The 23,734-nt window shown below is 40.7% G+C and overlaps 1 protein-coding gene across 22 annotated transcripts in view; it reads right to left on the reverse strand.

Moving 5' to 3' along the window:
- nfasca (neurofascin homolog (chicken) a) overlaps nucleotides 1-23,734 on the reverse strand; it is a 92,858-nt gene that overhangs the window by 16,280 nt on the left and 52,844 nt on the right. For 8 of the 22 annotated variants that reach the window (XR_009240480.1, XR_009240481.1, XR_009240479.1 and 5 more), the window contains exons 4-29: nucleotides 23,026-23,043; nucleotides 21,425-21,530; nucleotides 18,680-18,876; nucleotides 18,107-18,229; nucleotides 17,002-17,172; nucleotides 15,998-16,045; nucleotides 13,014-13,125; nucleotides 12,706-12,890; nucleotides 12,112-12,243; nucleotides 11,708-11,851; nucleotides 11,413-11,524; nucleotides 11,147-11,313; nucleotides 10,449-10,596; nucleotides 10,055-10,179; nucleotides 9,226-9,267; nucleotides 8,673-8,774; nucleotides 8,037-8,234; nucleotides 7,735-7,805; nucleotides 7,398-7,620; nucleotides 7,094-7,209; nucleotides 6,781-6,991; nucleotides 6,437-6,559; nucleotides 6,045-6,218; nucleotides 5,307-5,333; nucleotides 1,277-1,528; nucleotides 513-635 (exon numbers count right to left, since the gene is read on the reverse strand). Coding sequence is in view for 18 of the 22 variants with exons in the window: in XM_058632738.1 (XP_058488721.1) it covers nucleotides 513-635; nucleotides 1,277-1,528; nucleotides 5,307-5,333; nucleotides 6,045-6,218; nucleotides 6,437-6,559; nucleotides 6,781-6,991; nucleotides 7,094-7,209; nucleotides 7,398-7,620; nucleotides 7,735-7,805; nucleotides 8,037-8,234; nucleotides 8,673-8,774; nucleotides 9,226-9,267; nucleotides 10,055-10,179; nucleotides 10,449-10,596; nucleotides 11,147-11,313; nucleotides 11,413-11,524; nucleotides 11,708-11,851; nucleotides 12,112-12,243; nucleotides 12,706-12,890; nucleotides 13,014-13,125; nucleotides 15,998-16,045; nucleotides 17,002-17,172; nucleotides 18,107-18,229; nucleotides 18,680-18,876; nucleotides 21,425-21,530; nucleotides 23,026-23,043 (3,450 nt within the window). In the remaining 4 variants the exon portion in view is untranslated. The remainder of the gene's footprint in view (nucleotides 1-512; nucleotides 636-1,276; nucleotides 1,529-5,306; nucleotides 5,334-6,044; nucleotides 6,219-6,436; nucleotides 6,560-6,780; nucleotides 6,992-7,093; nucleotides 7,210-7,397; nucleotides 7,621-7,734; nucleotides 7,806-8,036; nucleotides 8,235-8,672; nucleotides 8,775-9,225; nucleotides 9,268-10,054; nucleotides 10,180-10,448; nucleotides 10,597-11,146; nucleotides 11,314-11,412; nucleotides 11,525-11,707; nucleotides 11,852-12,111; nucleotides 12,244-12,705; nucleotides 12,891-13,013; nucleotides 13,126-15,997; nucleotides 16,046-17,001; nucleotides 17,173-18,106; nucleotides 18,230-18,679; nucleotides 18,877-21,424; nucleotides 21,531-23,025; nucleotides 23,044-23,734) is intronic. The other 14 variants (XM_058632750.1, XM_058632749.1, XM_058632748.1 and 11 more) reach the window with 11 other exon arrangements.

Here is a 23,734-nt window from a genome sequence, read left to right on the forward strand (position 1 = left end):
TGTATTGTTTATATATAATGTCCTCCTCTTCCCTTTCATGTTATCTTCATTCCTCTCTAGGCTTGCTTCTACCTCAAACAGAAAACTATTATGTTTTCCGTTACTTTGTTTTGTTTTTTTAAGGAGTTCTCCAGAAGGGTAAAAGAGAAAAAGCACAATTTAACCTTACAGACCTGCTGCTGAAGAGTCACTGAAGTCTGGATGTCCATATTTTTTTTGATAGATGCTGGAATTCCCTGTTGGAGATGGGACCTACAAGTGCTGGTGATAACCTCCACTTGAATTTGACTAAATTAAATGTTTTTGTCTCTTGACTCGTGATTCGATTTGTGCAACTTTAAAATGCAAGTTATCCAAAAAAATTTAATTTAAAGTTTGACATTATGCCTACTCCTACTCCTTATACTCCAACCATTAACTAATGTGGTTGTTTTGTTCTTAACTTACTACTGACTATGGTCAGATAGAGATTTTGGATTTGGCAGCATCATGGGCTTGGTCTGGTTTCTTACTGTCCAGTGTGAACTCTAGCACAAACTCGCTGCTGCCAGCAGGGAAGTTGTGTTTCCAGCTGACGTTAACGTAGTTACTGTTAGGCTCCACCGTCAGATTCCAGATCTCCCGCCCAGGGACCACTACACAAAAGGGAGGGTCAGGGGGTAAAGGGTTAAAGGTCAGAGGCAAGGGGCAAAGAGGGCACAGTCACAAACAGGGCTTCATTTAGAGCCATCTATGGTGCTACCACTAGTTTAGTTTGATAAGGATTGATGCTGACCCTGGTCCACTCAAAACCAAAAACAAGTAAGTATGAATTTGTTGAACATAGACAGGAAGTTCTTCTGTAGAAAATTTCCAGTGTTCATTTTCCAAGTCATAAAAAAGCTGCAATGTTTTCTTTTGGTTTAGAGTGAACCAAGAAACCAAGATAAAATGGAGAACTCAGCCCCAATCCTCACTCACTACAAACAGGAGAGCTTGCACTCTCCAAGAGTGTTACAATTATCAATGTTCATTTCATCATAAAAGAAGTCTGGATTCTCATTTCCTGACCAGGAGGACAGTTGCTGGCTACATTCCAATATTCTGAAGTAATTCCCCACTTTTTTTAACAGTAGGTACAGCACAGCTTATCGGAATGCAGCCCTAATGTGGTTTCCTGTTTCGTCAGGTGGGAGAAGGCAATTGTCTTTTGATATCCATGACTTAAATGGACGGTTATGGCAAACTAAACACTAAAAAAGAGGGTGGAAAACCACAAAGGGGCAATAACATGTACCCAACACGTTCTGATCTGTATGCCTGGTGGTGACCAGCACAGGAGGTGTGCTGGTCGTTGTCGCCTCAGTTGGAGTGGCGGTGGTGGTAGTAGAAAGTGTAGTAGTAATAGTAGTAGTAGAGGCTGTAGTAGTAGGAGTGGTAGTAGTTGAGGTGCTAATAGTTGTAGGCGTGATGGTTGTAGGAGGAAGAGAAGCAAGAGGAGTAGGAGTAGGAGTGAAACGTGAGGCCACAGAGGCGTCGGTAAGCTCGACTACAAGGGAGGAGGCGGGAGAGAGCAGAGGGTTAGACAAATCAACAGAATCATCTCTCTCTCTCTCACTCACACACACACACACACACACACACACACGCGCACACACATTGACACAAAGAGGAGAAAGTCAGTGGAGCCCTGAAGATAAAACACACAGGGAGTTCCCTACAAGCAAGCACATTACACACTTGACTTGAGTCAGCATCAGTCAACACATGATTACAATGTTCCCATTGTCGTCAATGGGCTGCATACACTTAGATGCTACTGCCACCGAGAGGACAAATGCTGATATTACATATCTGCCACCATGTTTCTTTGCAGAGGAATCAAATGGAAAAACTCACTAGGAGACAGTAGGGCCACTAACAAGCCACAGACAGGAGACTCAATACTTCATAAGTATGTCCCCTAATGACATCAGATGTTACCTCGGTGGAATTAAAGGACCAGTGTGCAGGATTTAGTGGCATCTACATGTAAAAGATGTCAAAAAAAATCAAGGTAGCTAGCTCCAACATTTTATTGGTCTATTCTGGGCAACTGTTCAAAGATGGTGATACAACATGGAAGAATAACCACTCCTGTGTCCCTCCAAACCCGTTTAGTGCCACTCTATTTATTGAGTTCAAGGTTCTGACTTTTAGGACTTTATATTTATAGAACCTCTTTTACACAATGTTATCGTGTTCATTATATTTTATCTGCCATTACATTGAATCAAAGAGTTCTGAGAGACATTTGGTTTTCTCTCCTGTTTTGTGGACACCATAGCCGTCCTCAGAAAAGCAACTTATTTTCCTCTTATTTCCACTTTCAGCTCATACTGTACCTTTGTTGAGAAGTTGAGATCATCCCCAGCCCATGAAGTGTCCCAGTACAAATGCCCCACCCCAAACATCTCCCTCATACAACATGCTTGTATTTCCCGGCTGTATGCCAAGCATGCCTTCAAACCATCATGTGAGGGGGGAAACAAAAGTAGGACAGGATGAAGGAAACATCAGAATGTAAGGAGCCATTATAGCTGCAGTGTCACAGGCCAGATGAGCCAAAACTTTCAAGCCACCTTACCTGTAAATCCCAGTGTGTACTGACTCAGTGCACAAGCAGTGGATAAAGATGGCAGTGACATGAACATGAAAGAGCAAGAAAGAGAGCAGGCAAGCCATGTGCTGATTTGTTCTCCACGGCACAGTCATTCTAAGAATGTTTCTCAATTCTTGACATTCCAATGCAAGGACATGCACCTTGTCTCATCATTCACTCACTCCCACACCAGCAGCGTTATCATGACATTATGTCCAATGACATCAGGCCGAAAATCTAAGTTGCAACACAAGACTAACTTGTGTCTCATAGCAGACAAGAAGAGGCAGTGATGCTGAAATGTAAAAGTGCACCATCAGGGACTGGCTCGGGTCAAAGCGGGAGTAAAGGGCTTATGGGAAGATGCTGCCGCACCTCTTCAGGGTGTGTGTAACTATGAAATTAAAGGTATAAATGGGAATCAATGCATTTAAAGCCAGCGATGAGTGGGCATATTCAATCCCTGACAGTTCACATTGTCAGACAAACATAGGTTTACACGATGTGGAAAGGAAAGATATAGAGATGAAAGGAAGCAGATAAGAAAAGAAAGAAAAACAATGTGCGACTGTAGACAGCAGTTCAGGCCAGGAGCAAAAACTCCGTCAGATGTTCTCGGTTAGAGCCTTTTCTAAATTGTGTCGTGATTTTAATAAATCTAAGAATTTTAGGTAGTTTACAGATGTAGATATATGGATATTATATGTACAGTATATTATTCTTATTATTATTGTTGAAAAAGTGATTTTAAAACTAATCTAGATAGGATAAAACACTTTAATCACAAAAATAAGTGATTGATCCTAAATGTTACAAGTGCTGTATATTAACATAACACCTGCTCAAACATTTCTGATGTAAACAAACCTTTAACAAGAAATGCTTGGACATGCTGAATCATCAGGAGTAGAGGTTGTGCATCTGCATCTGGATTTTATATACTGCACTGTACAAGTACAAGTGAGAGTGAATGGCATTTGCTCCCTGTAATATTAAGAACACAATTCAAAAGGCCCCTTGTTAGGCTCTTGGTACCTAAAAGTACCTATCATACATTATCATACTAATAGGTTACATTGCTGCCAAAATGCAGTGCTCAGAGAAGAGAAATATATTTATTATTAGATTTAAAGCTCTATATTTAAAGTTAAACTTAAAATGTTACTCTTAAGAAGCTTATAGTTGGGTCTGACCCAGGGAAATCCGAACCATTCCCTTATTTATCCTGCTAGAGGAACTCAAATGACACACTGAACTCTTGTTTAAAAGCTCTCTCACTCAGTATTGAAGTGATAGGGTTTGGAAACAAACAACTTCTACATAGTTCTGTAATCTTAAAAGACTAAAGGTAGGGGCCATATCTCTATTGCCCTTTGATCCTGTACTCAATGGCCCTCATTTATCAAATGTACACCAAAAACTGGGTGTAATATGCGCTCATTTCCACGCAAAGATCGACAACCATCAATATGGAACGTTGGCGTAGCATACGATCAAATCTCACGCCAGCTCAGACCAGGTGAACGCAAGTTTGAAATCACAGAGGAATCACAGTGCGGTATGTGACTGTGTGGATAATTAATATTAGATTATACTGATGCAATGTCAGCTAGCACAGAGGTTCTCAAACTTACAGTTATTTTAGATACTGCAAGCAAAATGTTGAATTTTGTTATTGTTAAAAATAATAATGATTATAACAATTATAATAATCTACAGGCATGTATTCAACACTCAGAAAGATGTATCTTAAGGTGAAGGATTCATTTTTTTCGTCGACAGAATAGGTGACATAATTACAAACAGGAGGGCAGAGGGCTGCGTGTGAGCTTGGGGTAGAACCCTGCTGTAAACACCCAAAATGTGAGTGACATCACTTTGGCCTATGAGATTCTGTACAGAATAAAGACAAGAAATAAAACACAGCCACACGAGTCTCTGCCCACAGAGCCCTGTCGACTGCAGCCACATCTGAGGCCACACAAAGGAGCCTGGCCAGCCTGTTTGATAAATGAGGGCCAATGTGAGTATGAGACAGTGATATCAATATGAAACAGTTTAACAGTTAAGTTGATTCTTCTGTTTATGTTTAAGTACTATTTTGTGTTAAATATGAAGTTACTGTTGGTGCGGTCTACATTTATTAGTTATCAATGTAGCAATGTACCAGCTTGCTTGTTAGCCTTTTTCGTAGAAAAATTAGCAGTAATTGTTTGGAGGTTATAGCATGTTGTATGCTATCCTGTTGTAGTCAATTAATTAATCTGTTAAGTTATTCATCTAACTGGTGAGATAAGTTGTAGTAAGATATTTAAAAGTGCTATACAGTAACTTTGATGTTTATTCCTGTCATTCTGAATCAAACCTATTAATACAGGATCAATTGTGCCTGTGCATTGTTGTATCTGCATATAATTTGGCAACAAATCCATCTAAAGATTTTCCTGTCTGACTCTATTTCCTAACCACATGCTTCATTACAGTGGTTAAAGCAAAAGCAGTTTGTAGTCTGCCAGTGTGAGCTGCAGGGGGTGGTAGAGCTGCACTTTACTGGACAGCAGGAGAGGAACTGAACATGGACTGCACTGCTGCCAAGTGTTTAGATGGACAGAGAGATGGACAGAAGGTTAGGGTGGGGGGGTGGGGGTTGACAGGCAGACAAACTGTGCTTTTCATTCCCCATTACCTAGACCTGTAGTATCAGTAACGTTTTCTGCCAACACAAAGCACAAGAGAGACATGAGAGAAGGGAGAGGCGTCAGAGAGAGAGGGAGGGACAACAAGATTGGCAGAAACACACACTCTCTCGCTCTCTCTCTTACCTTTAATGATATCTAACCATTAAATGTTTCTGAAGTTAAATTAGCCACAACATTTATTGTTCAGTGTTGTGAGAACCACAAAAAATGTGTGCCATATATGATGAAAGGCAAAACCTCAGGGGACGATATCTAAAAAGCTGAAGAGATAAAACATTAAAACATTAAAAGTGGGTAATAATAGATTCTGACCCTTTCAACTTGCAAGGTCAGTTTTAATTCTTGAAAACAAACTTGTAGCTAATTGCTGTAACTATGGCATGGAGAGGATTACATGAGACAGTAGTCCCTGGCTGATCCCGATCAGTGTGTGTTTGTGTGTGAGACAAGTTATCCATCTTTCTCCATCCGACATGGCAGCAAAAAGACCTATGTCTACTTGTTTACACATACCCATACAGAGGTTTTTGTGATTTACAAAACCAGACACTATCAAAGTAAATTAATTCTCATGTAGGTCAATGGCTAATAATAATAACAATTATTGTAATAAAAACATTTTTGAGACTTATGTCGATTGATGTGTAATTTGTGCTGCTGGAATAAAATTTTTTTGAATGTGACACTTTTGTTGGTACCAAAGGATCAAATGTAGAAACACTCACCCTCATTCGCAAAGTGTGGAGACTCCTCAGCATAGACCTCGCCTGTTCCCACCTGAGTCAGTGCTGACAGGAAGAACTTGTAGTGGACAGATCGGTCCGGCATGCGCAAGGTGAAGTGTGTCGCATTTGGAAGAAAGGCCTGCAGGTGTGACTGAACCACCTTGGAACCATTGACTACACACACACACACACACACACACACACACAAAGCAAGTAGTTATAGATTTCTTACTTCTTACTTACACATGCTGTATTTTTTTTTAAATAAATGGATGATTTCCTAGACTGCTGTGTATAGGGAATTATCATGGTCTTCCTTTATTTAGGAACCTCCTAACCTCCTAAAAACTAATGTCTGAATATTTCGTTCTTGACAAACCAGAGCAGCTCACCTGTTTGATACTTGAGCTGGTATCCAATCAGATTGCCGTTGGGCTCCAAAGGTTTGTCCCATTCCAAGTAGAGTGTGTCAAAACTCCTGCGGTTGATCCTGAAGAACCTTGGAGCATCAGGAACTAAACACAATGATGGGAACAAAAAGAACATCATAGAATTTAAATTCTAAATTCAAAATATCCCTCTGGAAACCTGCATAATATATAGACCCCAGGAAGAGTATCAGTGCTTTAGGGCACAGCTAATGGGGATCCTAATAAATTATTAGTGGTCTGGCTTTGAAACTACATGATAACCAGTATCAGTGTCTTCTTCTGGATGTAGCAGCTGGCATCCTCACCTCCCTCCTTGGTGGTGAATTCCACTAGGTTGCTGGGAGGACCCTCAAAGCGATTGTTGGCCGCAACCATGACCATCTTATATTTAGAGTATGGCACCAGGTCAGTGAGGGTGGCAGACGGCTCGGGCATGGTGCTGTAGAAGCCTTTGGTCTTGTTCTCCATCCTGACCGACAGACCCGGGACTAGACTGGACTCACGCCAGTAATACAACTAGGAGGAGGAAGGAGAAGAAGCAGCGTTTAATGGGATTTAAAAAGAGTAGCTATCAGAAGGAGGATCAGGAGAACGTATCACAGTAACAGGCATTCTCACTCTGTACTCTTTGAACTCTCCCAGGACAGAGCTTGGGTCCACAGATTTCCAGTGGACGTTGACTTCAGTGCTGTTGACTTTTGATACCCGCAGGTCTTTGGGAGCGTCAGTGGGCTCTGAACACAAAAAAAGGAGCAGACAACATGCTTTAGTTTTTTTGATTTTTGTTTTCGTTCCTGTCATCATTCTGCCTCTGTTTGTCCGTCATGAACAGAAACAAAGTAACATCATCTGTATTATACATGATTCAACATCTGTGTTGTCTGTTTTGCAGAACTGTAATATCAAGTGTTTTTCTACTTACTGTCCTCTCCAGAGTATCCATTGACCACATTAGACTCCGGTCCTGGTCCAAAATCATTTCTGGCCTGGATTTTGATCTCATAAGGCACATAGGTTTCTGTGTTCTGGACAACATGTTTGGTGCCCTCTGTGGTCACATTACTCCACTCCTCCCCTGTATCCTTCTGCCTCCACCACACATTATAGTGCAGGTTTGGACCATTTCTCTCCAGATCTAGCAGAGGCTGGAGAACAACAAAACCTTATTGTGAGCACACACTGACTGTAAACACGGATTCTATCATCATCAATTTCAGCTAATGTACGAGATGCCGCTTCTTGCCACATGCATGCTTTACCTCCCACGTGATCTCCATGTTGTCGTTTTTGGAACCCCATCCTCGGAGACCTCTGGGAATGGCATCCGGGGCTTGTTTGAAAAAGATGAAGTTCACTTGGTTCAAACATCAACATCAATCAAACATCAACAATTACCATCTCAAGAGTATAAGGGTATAGTGTGGAACATTTCATTGGCAGTAAATGAATCATCTACCCAAAAGTATTACTGTCTCAATGTATTAATAGCTTTAAAATCACTTGATTCAGAAACACTTCATTCTCTGTTTTTATACAAATATGAACACATAGTGTTTCTCACCAGCTCCGCTGGTCTTGTATCTGAGTGAGGGGTTGCTGGGCTTACTCTGCCCCACTGAGTTGATTGCTATGACCCTGAATTGGTAGTTGACAAAGGGGGCGAGCTGCAGGATGACAGAGTTGAGGTCCCCAGGGTAAGTGGACAGGTTTTGCCACCTGCCTGGCTCCCAGCGGTTCTCTTCAAACTGGACCAAGAACTCTGCAGAGACACACACAAAGAACATTTATTGTTACAACACCTGTAACTCGGGGGTAAAAGGTTTTTAAATGAATTCAGAAGGTTGCCCAAGATCTCTGGGTCTCCTCTAGCTTGCACTCTCAGCTGTGGCTTCATGTTTTTTTGCATTTAAGCATTGTAAAGATTATATTTATGATTTTATGTACAGATCTAGCACCATCTAGTGGAGCCACCATTTCTGTGGTGGCGAGTATTGAGTATTGAGTATTGCTGCCTGCTAACAGTGACAGAAGAGTGACATCTTAGAAAGTGGCCCCTGTTACTGACAGAGGTACAATGGTACAATAGTGGTAATGATGGTAAAGATAACTCTTATGTGTGCTTATACTACAAGAAAACTATTGCAATTAAATGACCAGAGATCATAAAATGACAGTGTATGTGAGTGTGTACACTGACCTGTGATGGGGCTCCTGTGCTCATTTCCAGGGATCCAGGTGAGGCGAATGCTGCGGGCTGCTGGGTCTGACAGCTCCAGATCTGTGGGAGGGTCTGAGCGGTCTGCGGAGAAACAGGAAATGAGTCGACAAGACACATGGCAGATACTGTATACGAGTACACACACATGCTGCATGCTACAAAACACTTAGCTTATTCTGCATAATGTCATTTAGTTTTAGTGATCAGTCATTCAGTCTTGAGTTAAAACACACTCCCAGATTTTGTACAACATATCTAAGTCTCCAGGTCTGAATCTTTCCTCTAAGTTCACTGGGAATACTTCAGGAATTTGTACTTTAAATAAATGACATATTGATTTGAGGATGGATTGCGGTGCATGCATAAAAGATAAACTGTGTAATAAGACAATTGTGAGAAAAACATGAAATATTACTGTAATAACACAGAGACAGAGAGTTACGACACTGTAAAAGGAAGAGATAGCATAAGAAAAAAAAACAAGAGGAGGGAAAGAAAAGACAAAGACATTTCCACCTGAGCTGTGTGTTACCTGGAGGCAAGGCACTATAGATTGAGGGGTTGAAGGCTTCCTCTGTGAGGCAGGATCAAGGACCAGGAAGTGAGTATAAAGGTTAGAGATAGTGGGTTAGTCTACCAACCAATCAGTATTAAAGGAGCACAACTGTCAAATCTCTGCCTCTTCTGTTTTTTAACTGCACACTTCATCACTCACTCAGGATGTTAATGTTAATATCAGAATAAATGTTTCACCACATACAGCGGCTTCTTTCTGTGACTCATTGACATGTCAAAACAATTGTTAAAACTACAGTGTCTCAACACTTTGCTTGCAAACTGTTAGATTAGAAGCAGTAAGTGAAGTTAAAGCTAATCTACATCAGTAAGTAGTAATTTGCATCAACAAAGAAATGTGCACAATTTCCATTTGACGGCACAGAGCTAAAAGGCACTACAGCGTGAAGAAGTAACAACATAAACCATTCAAATCAAACATTCTGATTAAAACTGTGCAGTGTTTGAAAAAGAGGAAATTGAATATGTTTACTCCTGCTGCTACTTTATACATTACGTACATTCAAATATGTTATGAAATTGTGCTACAATCATGAGTATAATATATGCATATGTGAAGACATAATGAATACAATAATAACATAATAAATCACATTGATTTTACAATCCTAGAATAAAAATGTGTTTTCAATTGCACAATCGTTTAAAAGATTTTACAATTGAAAATACATGTTAATTCAACTCTGCATTATTTTCTGTCTAAAGTAGCATTTGAAATGCTTTTTCAATGATTTTTCAACAGAAGCACAAGGTTTCCTCCAGCATTGTTCTGAATGTGTGTGTACCTAACACAGTGAGGCGGGCAGAGGCAGAGTCCTGGTCTATCTCAGATTTAACAGTGCAGGTGTATGTTCCCTCATCACCCTCATTCACATTGTTGATGGTCAGTGAGTCATCGTCCTTCTTCAGCCTGGGAGACACACACAGTCAGTGAGAGTGCAAACAACAAGTGATCAATTGGATGTGAAAAAAATACTGTTGTACTCAAATAATGATACAAATATAATCTGTACAATTCAATGAAGCACTAAGCAAAGAAAAGAACTCTGACTCTTAAATGTTAAGTTACTTCAATTATTTGTGCAGATGGGTGGAACTTGATATGTTTGTGGTGTTTTGACCTGACAGATCTATAAGAGTTCATTCAAATGAATTAAGGTCATCTTTAAATGCCATTACCTCCATCCAAAATAGAGAAACTTGTCATCCTTGGTCCAGGTCACAGTGACAGGCAGGCTGGGGTCAGACTTCACTTTACAGCTGAAACTAACCGTGGAGCCCCTGGTGACCGACTCGTGCTCAGGGGCTCGGACGATACGTGTCGGCTCTGAGTTGGACAGGTTGGTGAGGTTGGAGACAAACACACGTAATATATTAAATCACACAAGCAGAGGTAGTGGTAGAATGGTCAGATGGTTGATGAGTCTGGCAGTGTAGCCGTAGCAGCTACGGACCAATGATGCCCATGTCCTCGCAAGCTAAACACACAGATTTTCTCTATGGACCTTGGTGTGTGTGTGGTGTAGATTTTATATGGTGAGCCGTTTGTTAAGTGGTTAAAATCTGTTTTTACTTGTGTCCCCAATGGCAGGGAGAGTGCACAGCACAGTCAGCTGTGGGCAAGACACTGACCATCTGAACATTCATACATGTATCTGTTGTAAACAGAGGATGAGGCAGGTTTGCACATCATCCAACAATGCAAGCTGTTTGGCACAAGGTAAGGGAATCATTTCATTAAAAAATTGATTTCTGCATGTGTCACATACACAGGAAGATGTATTTATCATGCTGTGTGGAGTCAATATCTTGCCTCGTAGTTGTACTGATGGTGATTACAGTTTTGCTGAGAGTGCAGCAGAGACATAATGTCTGACCTTTGACCTGCAGGCGAACCTGGTTCTCAGCTTTGCCCAGGATGCTGCTGGCCACACAGGTGTAGGTTCCCTCGTCTTCTGCTCGTGCTTTTTTGATCTCCAGCGTGCCGTTGATGTAAACGCGGTACTGACCACCATCCAGCCCGCTGCCCTGTCCATTCTTAAACCTGCAAATGGGAAGAGAATATGAAAACACAACCTTGGACTTTACCTGGAAGCATGATACCAAAACCAGTATATTAATATAAAAAGCAAAGAGTGCTCACCAACGGAGCTCAGGCAGAGGGGAACCAAAGAACGGACAATCCAGGAAGGTGCGATTGTTTTCAACAACCTTAATCAGCTGGTTTTTAGGGCCCAGCATCCTCGGACGCATGTCTACAGGAGAGGGAATGTGGATTACATATCAACTTTTTCATAATTACCAAGGACTGTATGTGATGCAAAATACAAAGACGTTAACGACAATCTTCACAGTCATGTTTTAACAGAGGTTTTAGGACTTGGTGAAGAGCAAAGCTACGGTGGACAGATGATCACCACGTTTGAAATCAGTCTCACCTAGAACACTGACAAAGGCATTGGCCAACAGGTAGCCGTGCTGGTTGGAGGCGTTGCACTGATAGACAGCACTGCTTCCCATCTGCACTGAGCGGAAGATGATGGTGTCACCTAACACCTGTGTGCTGGGGTTGGGGGGAGAGGCTGACATCAGGAAAGGAGGAAGGAGAATAGAGGAGAAGAAAAGGTCATTGTATATGTGACTATGCTTTAAGACACTGGATAATAGATTATATTATACATATATATATATATATAACAGTTAGTGATTGAAAGATATTAAGTGCAAACACAAGAGGAAATCTATAAAATGGATGACTTGGCAGCAACCAAAAGTAAAGTCAAAATATCTGGATTACTGATGTGAAGCTGATACATACTGTATCCCTCTAAACTACACCTACTTTCTATAGGCTGTCCATTGATCAGCCACTGAATGGTAGGTTTAGGGTTCCCATTGGCGCGACACACCAGCCGCCCATTCTCATCCGGGGAAAGCACCAGGTCTGTAGGTTTGTCTAGCCAGTAAGGAGCCGCTGAGGAACAAAGAAAGGAAAGTTGGCACAGTGCACTTACACACGAGTTAATATACCACTATTTAAAAATACAATAGAGTACGATAATACAGAATAACTTACATTTCCAACATGTTTTTTCCAGACTTGCATGTTGATTTACCAAGAATTGATTGTGCAAGAGGCCAAATATAGCTTTTGTGAGGTCACCTGTTGTTTGGCCTAAATCTAAACAGTCAATAGAGTCCAAGAGCTCATTTTTGTCTAATTTGAAATGATCCTCTCAAGGAGTAATTTTTTTTCAGGTTTACAAGTATCAATCAGTTTTGTGTATTAGTTGTTATTATTAAACCGCTCTGTATTGGCACTGGGCAAGAGCAGACCATTACCATTTACACGTGCACAGACAAACAGGCAAACTGAAATTGAAATTCCTGCAGCCACACTCACCGGAGTGGAGGCATAATAACACAAAAACCTCACCTTTCACTTCGACATAGATGGTGTGGCGTATGCTGCCTAAACGATTGTTAGCCATGCACACATAAGCCCCAGCATCCTCCTCTGACACACTGACAATCTTCAAGGTCTTGTTAAATTTATCAAACTTCACTTTGTGTCCTGGCAGGTCCCCACCCTTCTTAAACCACTTGATGGTGGGCGTTGGTCTGTAGAGAAGGAGTAACACAAATCCAGATTTTTTATGAATGGCAGAATATTTATTTCACCATTGTATCACATTATTATTGTAGTGTGTGTGTGTGTGTGTTTGTGTGTTTCTGAGAGCTCACAGTCCAGCAGCGATACACTCCAGCAGCAGCTGCTCATCTCGTAGCACCATCTTGGAGCTCTCAGTGCCTGACGGGGTGAGGAACGTGGGTGTAGTCTCCACTACTTTACGGCCTAAAGACGAGGAAAGAGGAGAAGTTAAAAAAAAACCAAAAACATTCAGAATCTAATCCAAGATGTCTACAATTTCCTTCAAGGGGCTTAACATCTGGTTTGTTGGCACTGACACACATCTAACAATATTATTCTCATCATTTCCTTGTGGCTGTGTTCCGTCTCCTCCAGGCTTTGGAGCTCTCTGTCCTGTAAACAGGGTTAATGTCTCACAGGAAGTCATTAAGAGACACAGAAACAACAGCATGGTCATTGATCTCACTTTGTGTTTGCCAAAGGAACAGAGAAGGCAAAGACTGCTATTAAGGCTGAAGTCTAATTCAAGTAGATTTAGGGTCATGGCATTGATGCACGTAGACTCAGTTGCAACATATACTGGGTTGCCATGAGTAGACGTTTTAGAATGACGCAGGCTTTTATAATTAGGGTGGATGAGGATCACAAAGCAGGGGATAGCTCAGGTACGCACACAAAAACTGTGTGTCTATGGAATTTGATGTGAGGGAGTGAGCAGTTTATACACAAACAAATTATCTTAAAATAGCTTACACTTAACATGGCTTTTAAACTTGACAAAACATTGGCACGTAGACTACTGGGTCCAGGAATCGAACCCTAAATTGTCCAGTTGACAATCTCTACCACTGAGCCATCGTCGCTTAAGTATTGTTGGTCACTAATATGAAGATGCTATGGATGTGATGGGTAGCATTTTTATTTTTGAAAAAATCAACCCTTATTTATATTAAGTCTAATTTTAATAAGTGTGTGACTGCTTGTGTTAATTCTACCATTTGGTGTCTTTAAGACAATGTCTCCCCCAATAATTTTGGTGAATACATTTTTATAACCGAAACAGAAACCGTGGCTGAACCTACAAATATCATCCAAGATGCAATAAATGTGACATAAGAACACTGGTTTCAACAGCTAGAGTTTAGAATTATGTTCCAGTTGTAAAAATCTGAGCGGAATATGGGTTGACATTAAGCTTGGGCTTAGGTTTATCCCATGCAACATCACATTTTATGAAATATTGTCAATGATAATTCAGAATTTTTTGCAACCACACCTCCGACTGAACCAATTAAAATGCTCCTCTATTATACAGCCTCATTCATCTAGATCTTTGATCATTGCTTAGGGTTCTGGAACAGCACCATTCCAGGCTGCCCAAATCATAACAAATGTGCTGTTCATGGGCACCAAATCCAGCTTGAGGAAAGCTACAGCCTGCTGGGAAGGGAGAGGGATTGAATTAGCATTAGCCTCTTTTATGATGCAGATGAAGCCTGTGTGGGATTAAAGCATCTGTTAGTGATCAGCTTCTCCACTGACACACAGACATGAGTGAGTAGATCTGTTATCAGTCACTACACTGGAAGGAGAAGAAACATGAAAAGAGGAAACACACAGAAAAGGGAGCCGCAGACAGTCAACGGCAAAACACCAAAGTGCATGCTGATGAATCAGGAGAGCCCACCCCATCATAAAAGACAGGCATGTTCATAAGATATTGGGAAGAAAGTAGCAAGCATGTGCCCATAAATGTGTGTTTGAGTGGTGGTGTAAACTCTTCGACAGCTGCCCTCATTATTTGCCCACACTTACATTGAATTGCGCATGAGCGCAGAGGAAGGGGGTGGGAAACCTTATTTCCATACATATATGACTATTAATGACCACAGCGGGAATCCAGACTGAATATTCATCATGTGACCTAATTCCTCTCAGTGCTGCAGCCTTATTGGTATCTTTTTTTCCTCCTGGGCTTCAAACCTACAAGCCTGACACTGTCACACAGCATATATATTCTCCCCCGAAGGGGCATATCCCTTCACCCACTACCACATATGCTGCCAGTTCAGCTGATCAAATCCCTCCAGCTATGGACTCTCTCAATAGCTGCACGTCATAATCAATACAGACCTACTTTCATCTACTTGCTATACACTTGCATTGTGGCCAATTTGTTTGTTAAATACAAAATCATTATTCATTAGGTGTGATTACTGAACACGGAGAGACCAGAGTACAGACTGGTTTGATGTGAGTACATATTAGGATCAGAGAAAGCATAAGCTTTCATTTAAAACATATCAACAGTATAAATAGGCACACAACTTATCTCAGATGTTATGATTTAAAGGTCCAATATGCATTCATTCAATGTAGCCTTATGAGATGCTAAGAAACAAAGGTATTCAATTAGAACTTAATTCATTATGTAAATACAAGTGTAGTGACGTCTTGAATAGAAAATTATCTCACACTTACTCTCTGTGTGTTTTTAAAGAGCCTTTGTTTAGGCAGTCAGTCTGTTTGTTGCTTTTGAGTACAGCTGGAAGCACTGGGCCATGTATGCTGCGTTCAAATAGGGTTGTTTACTATTTGCATGAAATGAGCACATTTGAATATTACTTGAGCACAGCACCAGACAAGTCGTAGGAACGTGAAACAAAGCATCCAGCTTAAGGTTTTACTTTCAGAGAAAGGCACTCTCTTCCTTGACTCTTAAGTAATTTGATGCATAGTTAATGTGACAGTCTTGGGAAAATGACAGAGAAATCACAGTCAGCATCCACAGTTCCACAACAGACAACTACATCTTGTGTTTTGCAGCAAAGCTTTGACAAGAGGGTCAACAAGAGGTGGTGAAATTTATCGACTGCATTTTGTTAAAGTATAGCATGCTATTTCTAGCTCTGGTGGACTGGAAATGTGAGAGCTGCAGAAACCAGGGAGGAGGTTAGATCAAGTCAGTGGACAACTTGAGTTTCACTGAGCCAGCAGGTTAGTATTTGTAGTTACTGCAGGATATGATTGAGCAGGTGAACAGGAAGTGGATCGGTCCTAACAGTAAGTGACTCACCACCATAGGGGTCAGTAGCATTGTAAGATGTATCATTATATGGTTCCTCTGCAAAAACAAAAACAAAACAGGCACACACACACACACAGTTGACTATCAGTCCAAAAAAATAAAATACAAGAGAACGTGATGGTTGGTAGCAGATTTTGCATTACATGGAAATAATTCAACATTTCATGTCTTCATTTGTCTAGAGCAGTGATTCCCAAATTGGGCTACCAGAGGTATGCAAAGTGATGTAGTGCAGGGGTGTCAAACTCAAAAGACCTAGGGGCCAATGAGTGTCTATTCTGGTCATACAGGGTATGGAGTGATCTATACTTTGCAATAAAAATTAATCTATATTAATATTGAAAACAGAGAAACACATTTTGAAATAATAATGTCGATAACTGTAATTAATACACCAAATAAACTTGTATATTATGTAATTAAATTAAAAAAACATATTTAGTATTGTCTACATTCTATCACTGTGCTGGCAACTGTGAATCAGCCAGACACACTGTGTTTAAGAGAAGGTGAAGCCATGGGCCATGTTTTCATTAAACTTGATATTAAGTGGTGGGCTGCATGTAATTGATTGGGGGGCCGCATGTGGCCCGCAGGTCCCTAGTTTGATACCTCTGATGCAGGGGGTACGCAAAAACAAAAAAAAACATTTGTAAACAGCCTGATTACATTTTGAAACTTATAAGTAGACAGACCAACACATACATGTATTTTTCAAGTGTGCAGGAGTAGGGGTACATGGCTGGAGGTCAAAAGTTCCACACCTGATGTTTCTCATGTCATGTCATTACCTCTAGATGGCGATATATTGTATATACAAGCCTGATTGGTGTGTTATCAAAACACATACAGCAGAGGGAACTGGACCACACTGTGACTGCAGTGGCGTTGGTGCTTAATAGTAACAACTGCAGTAGTCAGTATGAAATCTGCAGCTGTGTGTGTATTGGTCCATGTGTGTGTGCATGCACGCGTGCAACTTGTCTACTTACTGTTCTGAACTTTGAGTGTGAACGGGTTCTTCTGCTGGATGGTGTGAGTGAAGGGGAAGCGAGCATTGCAGCTGTAGTCTGTGTGAGCGTCTTGACCAATGACATTGGAGAAGTACAGGTCTCCGTTCAAACCCATGGAGACTCTCTTATCCTGCGGTATCGGAATCATAGCTGGAAGTCACCAGAAAAGAAAAGACAAGGACAGAGAGAAATGGAAGAAGGGAAGAAAGAAAGTGAATGAAACCACATTTAATCATAATACTTATGCATCACTACTGGCTGGTAGTTACATGTTACAACCAATGATGTTGCTAATACTTCCAAAAATGATGTTTAGTGTATTATTCCTCCTCTACATTGTGAATAAAACACATTTTTAAGAACCACAGTCGATATCACATGAACTTGCCATTTGTTTTAGACTTATCCAATCCATCTTTATTGATTTTTACTATCAAAAGCAACTGTATATGATTCCATTCACACACGTCCTCCTGTTTGCTGCCAACTGATTATCATGAAAGTAGAATAAAACGTTTTTTAATACCACTATAGCTCCATGGATTATTTTCTACACTCTGCTATTCTGCTCTGCTCTGCGTCATGCTACAGTCACTGCAGACACACATTAACACCCACATATACCATACACCCAGACACATCATCATCATCATCATCCACACTCTATAACTGCAAAGACTGACAGGAGCCACATGGTTGTCAAGACAGTGCCTCAGGACCAATGAGTATGCTGACATGTTGATGGAATGTATTGTGGTAGATGTGAGCATGTAGTGTGAGACTGTGTGCACATCATGGAGTCTGTTCACAGAGTGGGGGGAGTGTACATAAATATAGGGGGATAGGACCATATTGTTGATGAATCAGTGTTAATAAATGAGAATACTCTGTTCCCTGTGTGTGCATGCTCTGCCTCATCTCTGGGTGAATGCTGATTCACCGTCACACTGTCCCAAATGACACTTATGCATAAAACAACTGCAGGACACGTGCAGATAAACAAACTGCATTAGGAAGCAGACATACACTGTGTGTGTGTGTGTGTGTCTGTGTGAGTAAACATTGGAGTGTTATTAATGCTCACCACTGTTCATCCAGAAGGTGAACGGAGGAGGAAGACCAGGTGGGGGGTTGCAGGGTAGAACTAGGGGGGAGCCTTCAGTCACCACCACTGGCTCCAGCACCTCCTTTGGCCACAGAGGAGCCTCTGAAGGATGGAGAAGGCAGGGAAGTAGGAGGGAAGGAAAGGAGGTGAGAAATATGATTGTGAGGGAAAAACAATTCCCATCACACAAAATGTATGGACAAAGAAGCACAAATTTTCTCATGTGCTAATCATTACTGAGCTTGTAAATATTGTTCTTTACAGTTGACTGGTGAGTCGTTTGTGGTCAGTGATCAAATTTAAGCAATAGTTCACAAAAGGTCAAAGTGTATTGTCATTTTATCACAGAAATGGGGCAAAAATCTAATTTAAAAGTCTTTGTAAAGCCTCCATTTGACTCCAGTCAACCAGGTTTGTCAATTACACATGATTAGTGTCCTACACAGACAAGGAAAATGTAAATGTCATGGAAAATATACAACACTAGCAATCAGATTGCTGGATTGAAGCTATCCATTTTAAAAATGTGTGATAACTTTTGGATGTTCTTACTCGAGACCCGGAGGAGGATTTTGTTGGTCATAGCCATTCCAAAGTCATTTGCGGCAAAACATTGGTACTCTCCTTCGTAGTCTACTGGTCGTCCTCCGCTACGGAAACCGATCTCCAATGTCCCCGAGCGCTTTCGCATCGTCACCCTTGGATCTTTGCCGATATTGAAAAACTTTCCATTCCTTCGCCATGAGAACCTGACACATGAAACAAAGGGAGAAAGTGTTACGTTGATGTGACGTAGTTGTTCACTGGAACTGAAGTTGTTCTGCCAAAACCAAGTGCCGATGTCCACCATCAGGTTGGTGGTGGACATGGTGGTGGCGGAGGATAAAGCGGTAGATGATGACTGACCAGGTTGGTGTTTTGAAACTAAAAGTAACCATGTTTTAGAAGAGTATGGGTGTCCACGCTCACATGTAGTGATTTAACTGACATCATGCTGTATTAGAAAAACCTGAAACTAGTTAGTGAAAATATTTGAGGCAGAGTCGGCTCATTTTCCTTTGGACTTATGTACAAAACAGTGGGTGGACATTCAAGAGACAACAGGTTTCAGGAACTTCCACAATGACTTCACTTACTAGACCAGGAGACTACATCCAGAGACTCCCTGATTAGACCCCACCTGTCAATATATACCAACCACCTCTAAGTTCGCAGTGTGGATTTACAAAATATGCTTCCTGTCATCTTTAAGCGAGTTACAGTCTGTGCGTTTGAGGTGCAGTGTAGCACTGAGCTGAAACAATGGGCCATTGTAGAAGCGCCGGAGACCAGAGCTGTGTTGTGGCGTAAATTGTGTAGTGAGAGGCCGATTGTGAGCGAATACGTGAACGATCTCTGTCGCTGAATGTTTCATGAGCATGAATAGTCAACTAAGTGCATTACGAGAGCACAATGACGTTCCTGGGAAAGGGAGAGCCGGTTTGTGTGTATGAGTGCATGTGTGTCTTTATATAAAGCCAATCTGTCTCCAGAAAAACAATGTACCACTGTCCTGAGCTGGTCAAACCCCTGCTGATGTAATCACTGGAGACCCAGCATCAGTGTGTGTGTGTGTGCGTGTGTCTGCTCCACTTCTGTAGGTGTGTGAATAGCACTTAAAATGCATGTGCGCACATGTGATTGAGCATACATCTTAATATGGGTTTAATATGTGGATTTGCATGGTTTTTTTTCTGTATGTGGGGCTAAACAATGTGACATTAGATGAACACATGAAGATGAAAGAGAAACTGTATTATAATCTACTAAGGTTGATGGGTTACACTTCCTTAAGCACACCTATAATTTGTTTCTGAAATTATAATAATATTATGTTATTTGTTAAAAACATGACCTGATAGCCATCAATTAAGAAAGAAAAATGGAGCAGAACTTGACTACATCATGTCTGAATCACCTGTGAGAAAAACACTTATCATTATGAACCTGGCAAGTAGTTAGGAACATCAGTGTATTCTGATTATTGGAAGTGTTTCAACTACGACAAGAGATGTTTTTCTTATCTTTACACAACTTTATACATTAGTGGCCAACACGACATGAAATAAATGTACGTACCTAATCCTTAAAGCTACATATTCATCTCAAAAAGAAGGTACATGTAGAACGCAGTACTCTGCTTTCCCAAAGAGAGAATGTTATGCAGCACTTTTAATTGCCTCTGTGTTGACAGCTTGTGACACTGACGGTGTAGAAGGCAGGCAGGTGTCATGTTGAGTTTAAAGGTTTGTTAGAGGGCAGCAAAGCAGCTTGGAGGCAAGACACTTGTGTCAAGGGGGACGTAAGTGAACAGGGAATGGGTGCTAACATGAAACGGTGTTGTTGTGTGAGCAGGGCTCCAACTAACAATTATTTTCTTGATTAATCAAGTACTTGTTTGGTCTGTAAAATGTCAGAAAATGCTGAAAAATGTGGATTGGTGTTTACCACAACTGGAGATTTTGATGTTCTCAAATGTCTTGTTTTGTCCACAAATCAAAAATGATTCGGTTTTAATGATTTATTTGTTATATGAAGCAAAGAAACCAGAACATATTCAGTTTTAAGAAGCTGGAAAACCAGAAGGCTTGTTTTAATTATTAAAAACACTTATGGATTAATTGAATAATCGTTGCAGTCTTATGAGTGTGTGAGAGAGAAAGACAGACAGGCAGGCAGGCAGACAGACAGACAGACAGACAGAAGAGGACAGGCAAGAGAACAAATTTGATTGGCACTGTCACTCCTCATAAGTCTCTCGGTGTGACACGGGACTGAGCTGGATGGAGCCAGACAAGGAGATACAAGGACAGACAAGAGGCAGAAGAGGCAGAAGAGGCAGAAGAGGCGAGAAACAAACACAGGGAAGGGCAGTGAGTGTCAGTGAACAGTATGGATGATACACCATGAGAAATAGAAGAAATGGAGGTTAGAAAAATATGTTATGGCCGACTCTGCATGGCCTGTTTTACTGCAGAAATATTAAAGTTTAGGATCATGAAATGAGTCATGATTATGAGAGAAAGTTGGGGTAGATTAAGTTAGGTTTAGTAGGTACGAGCGGGTCAGGTGTAGGTCTGGTTTGGTGTAGGTTTGGTTGACTTAGGTTACCTTAAGTGAGACAAGGTGGAGGTTATTTAAGGATAAGGTAAGAGAATGTGTAATGTATATGCATATAAATCAATGCAATGCCCTCTGATGTCATGGAAACACAACACTTTATGCTTGTGTGTGTGTGTGTGTGTGCATAATGCTTACGTTGGCACTGGGTTGCCCTTGGCCTCACACTCGATGATGATGTTATCTCTGGGATCGACAATGTAGTCCTTCCCTGACTGTTTGATTATAGTGGGGGGCTGCTTCACTGTGGGAGGAAGGGGGCAAAGAGAGGGCGACACAAGTGAGGTTGTGTCCACAGTATGAACACACTCATTCAGACACATGCAGACACACAGCCTCGTCACTGTGCAATTAGAATGCTCAAGACAACAAAGTATACTAGTTAGTTATGTATAGCTTTCCTAAAGACCAATATGCTGATTCTTGAGTTACAGCAATAAAACTAAGTGGAGAGACATCAGAAGGGAAAGGCTTAGTAAACCAATACATTCGGTCAACAAGTGTACACTCCTGTGCTTTAAAGTGTTTAGGTTCTTAAAGTGTGTGAGTTTGTGTGGGGTACACTGACACATATGCCAGTGCGGAGGGACACCAATGGATTTTTCAGACACACTTCATTAAATCAGCTTAAGTGTTCACGGTCTTAAAAGGATAAATCTGTTTTTCCCTGCTGGCAGCCATGTTTTCACTAAGCATGTCCCCACCTCTTCTGTGTGTTCTTGATGCAGGGGTCACGCACAGCACCATCAGCTGTATAAGATAATGTACTGACTATAATGCAAATACCTCATAGTCTGAAATAACACTGTATCTGTTGTAAGAGACCCCTTCAACCTTATTTTGAGTTTCCAAAGTTTGTACAATCTATTTTACAGTACTAAGGCTGATCTGACAATAAACTAGATCCAACAGGCAAGGTTTGTCACTTAAGCTTTGTACACTTATTTATCATGCACACTCTACACATCGACCACACAGTAATACAAATACAAGTCAAACTATGTCCCAAAACATTCTGGAAGGATTTGTGTGCATAAACACATGGTTAAGATATACTGTTTGTAATAAGAGATTTCTACAGGACCTCAAACACCCACACAGGAATAAAGCAAAATAAATCAGTTTTGGGGAACATATTTCAAGCAGTGGATGTGGTGCTCTATTATGTTTGTAGGTCAGCAGAAGAGAGAGGGTACGTGTGCTCATGGTGATGAAGGAATAATGTGTCTGATTTCACAAGTGTGACATACTGTACACCCTTGAAAGCTGAATATACCCTCTGTTGGATTTACATATGGCATTTATTAACAATAAGAAAACATAGAAAAAGACAAAAGACCTCCTTGCTGCAGCAGTGAGCAGAGTCCAGTATCACATGACCACTAGTGGGCCTATGTGATCACATGACCTTTAGCATCTAGGACTCCCTGGATAAAGAGATCTCATATCTCAATTGGACCTTCCTGGCTAAATGAAGGATAAATAAACACAATCTAGTATCAATTGATACTATCTGTGAGTAAGAAGGAATGACTTAAACTCAGATGATTAAAATATTTAAAAGATATCGACTAATTATTGTTATCTTCAAAAGATATTATTTTTTGCCCATATTGCCCACATGTGATAGATTAAGTTAACAGATAGATCATATTAACACATAATACTGCAGCACTACAAACTCTCAGCTATACGGTGGCACAGGAACATTATTAGTGGTGTGTTATAGGGACACTTACTGTCTTGCTGGATCTTTGCTGTTAGTCCAACATAAGGCACAAACACAAAGAGACAAGTGGACAAATTGTAATGTGAGTGTTAATTCTATTAAAGACATTCACAACATGTTATAAATCGATTCTAAATAAATAAGTTATCATGCTAAAGCTCAGTGGTTGCCAGCTGGTGGTGTCCATTTTGGAGTAGATGAGTTTTGTCTGATGGGAACTATGTCGGTAGATGTGTAAATTGAAGGGAAATCTGGACTGGAACAGTTGGGGACCACTGGCATAGCATATATACATTATGTTAAATAGAAATTATGAAACTGCTTTAGTAGTGATGTAAATAATATGATATGCAGACTGAAACAGAGACACAGTGACTGCTGACTCACCTGTAAGGAGTTCCCATATCAGCAAAAGGTGAACAGTGAGAAAGAGAAAAAAAAAACATACAGGTCAGATTTTACTCAAATATCAGTGTTTTGACAGTCTCACAGTGGTTGTTTTGTTGACAATGAATCATCTAGACCAAAAAGAAAAGAACATTAATAATTGCTTTTAAAGCTTCATAAGCATGGCTGTTTACTGTAGCCTGCAGTGGTACTGTAATATCCTGAATTCATGTTGAAAGAAGAGTGACACATCATTGAATAATCCTAAACAGGAGAATATATGAATAAGAAAATGGAAAATACAGCATGTCAAATTTGGATACAACTGATTC

Source organism: Solea solea, chromosome 6, assembly GCF_958295425.1.
Source record: "Solea solea chromosome 6, fSolSol10.1, whole genome shotgun sequence".
Classification (NCBI taxonomy): Eukaryota; Metazoa; Chordata; class Actinopteri; order Pleuronectiformes; family Soleidae; genus Solea; species Solea solea.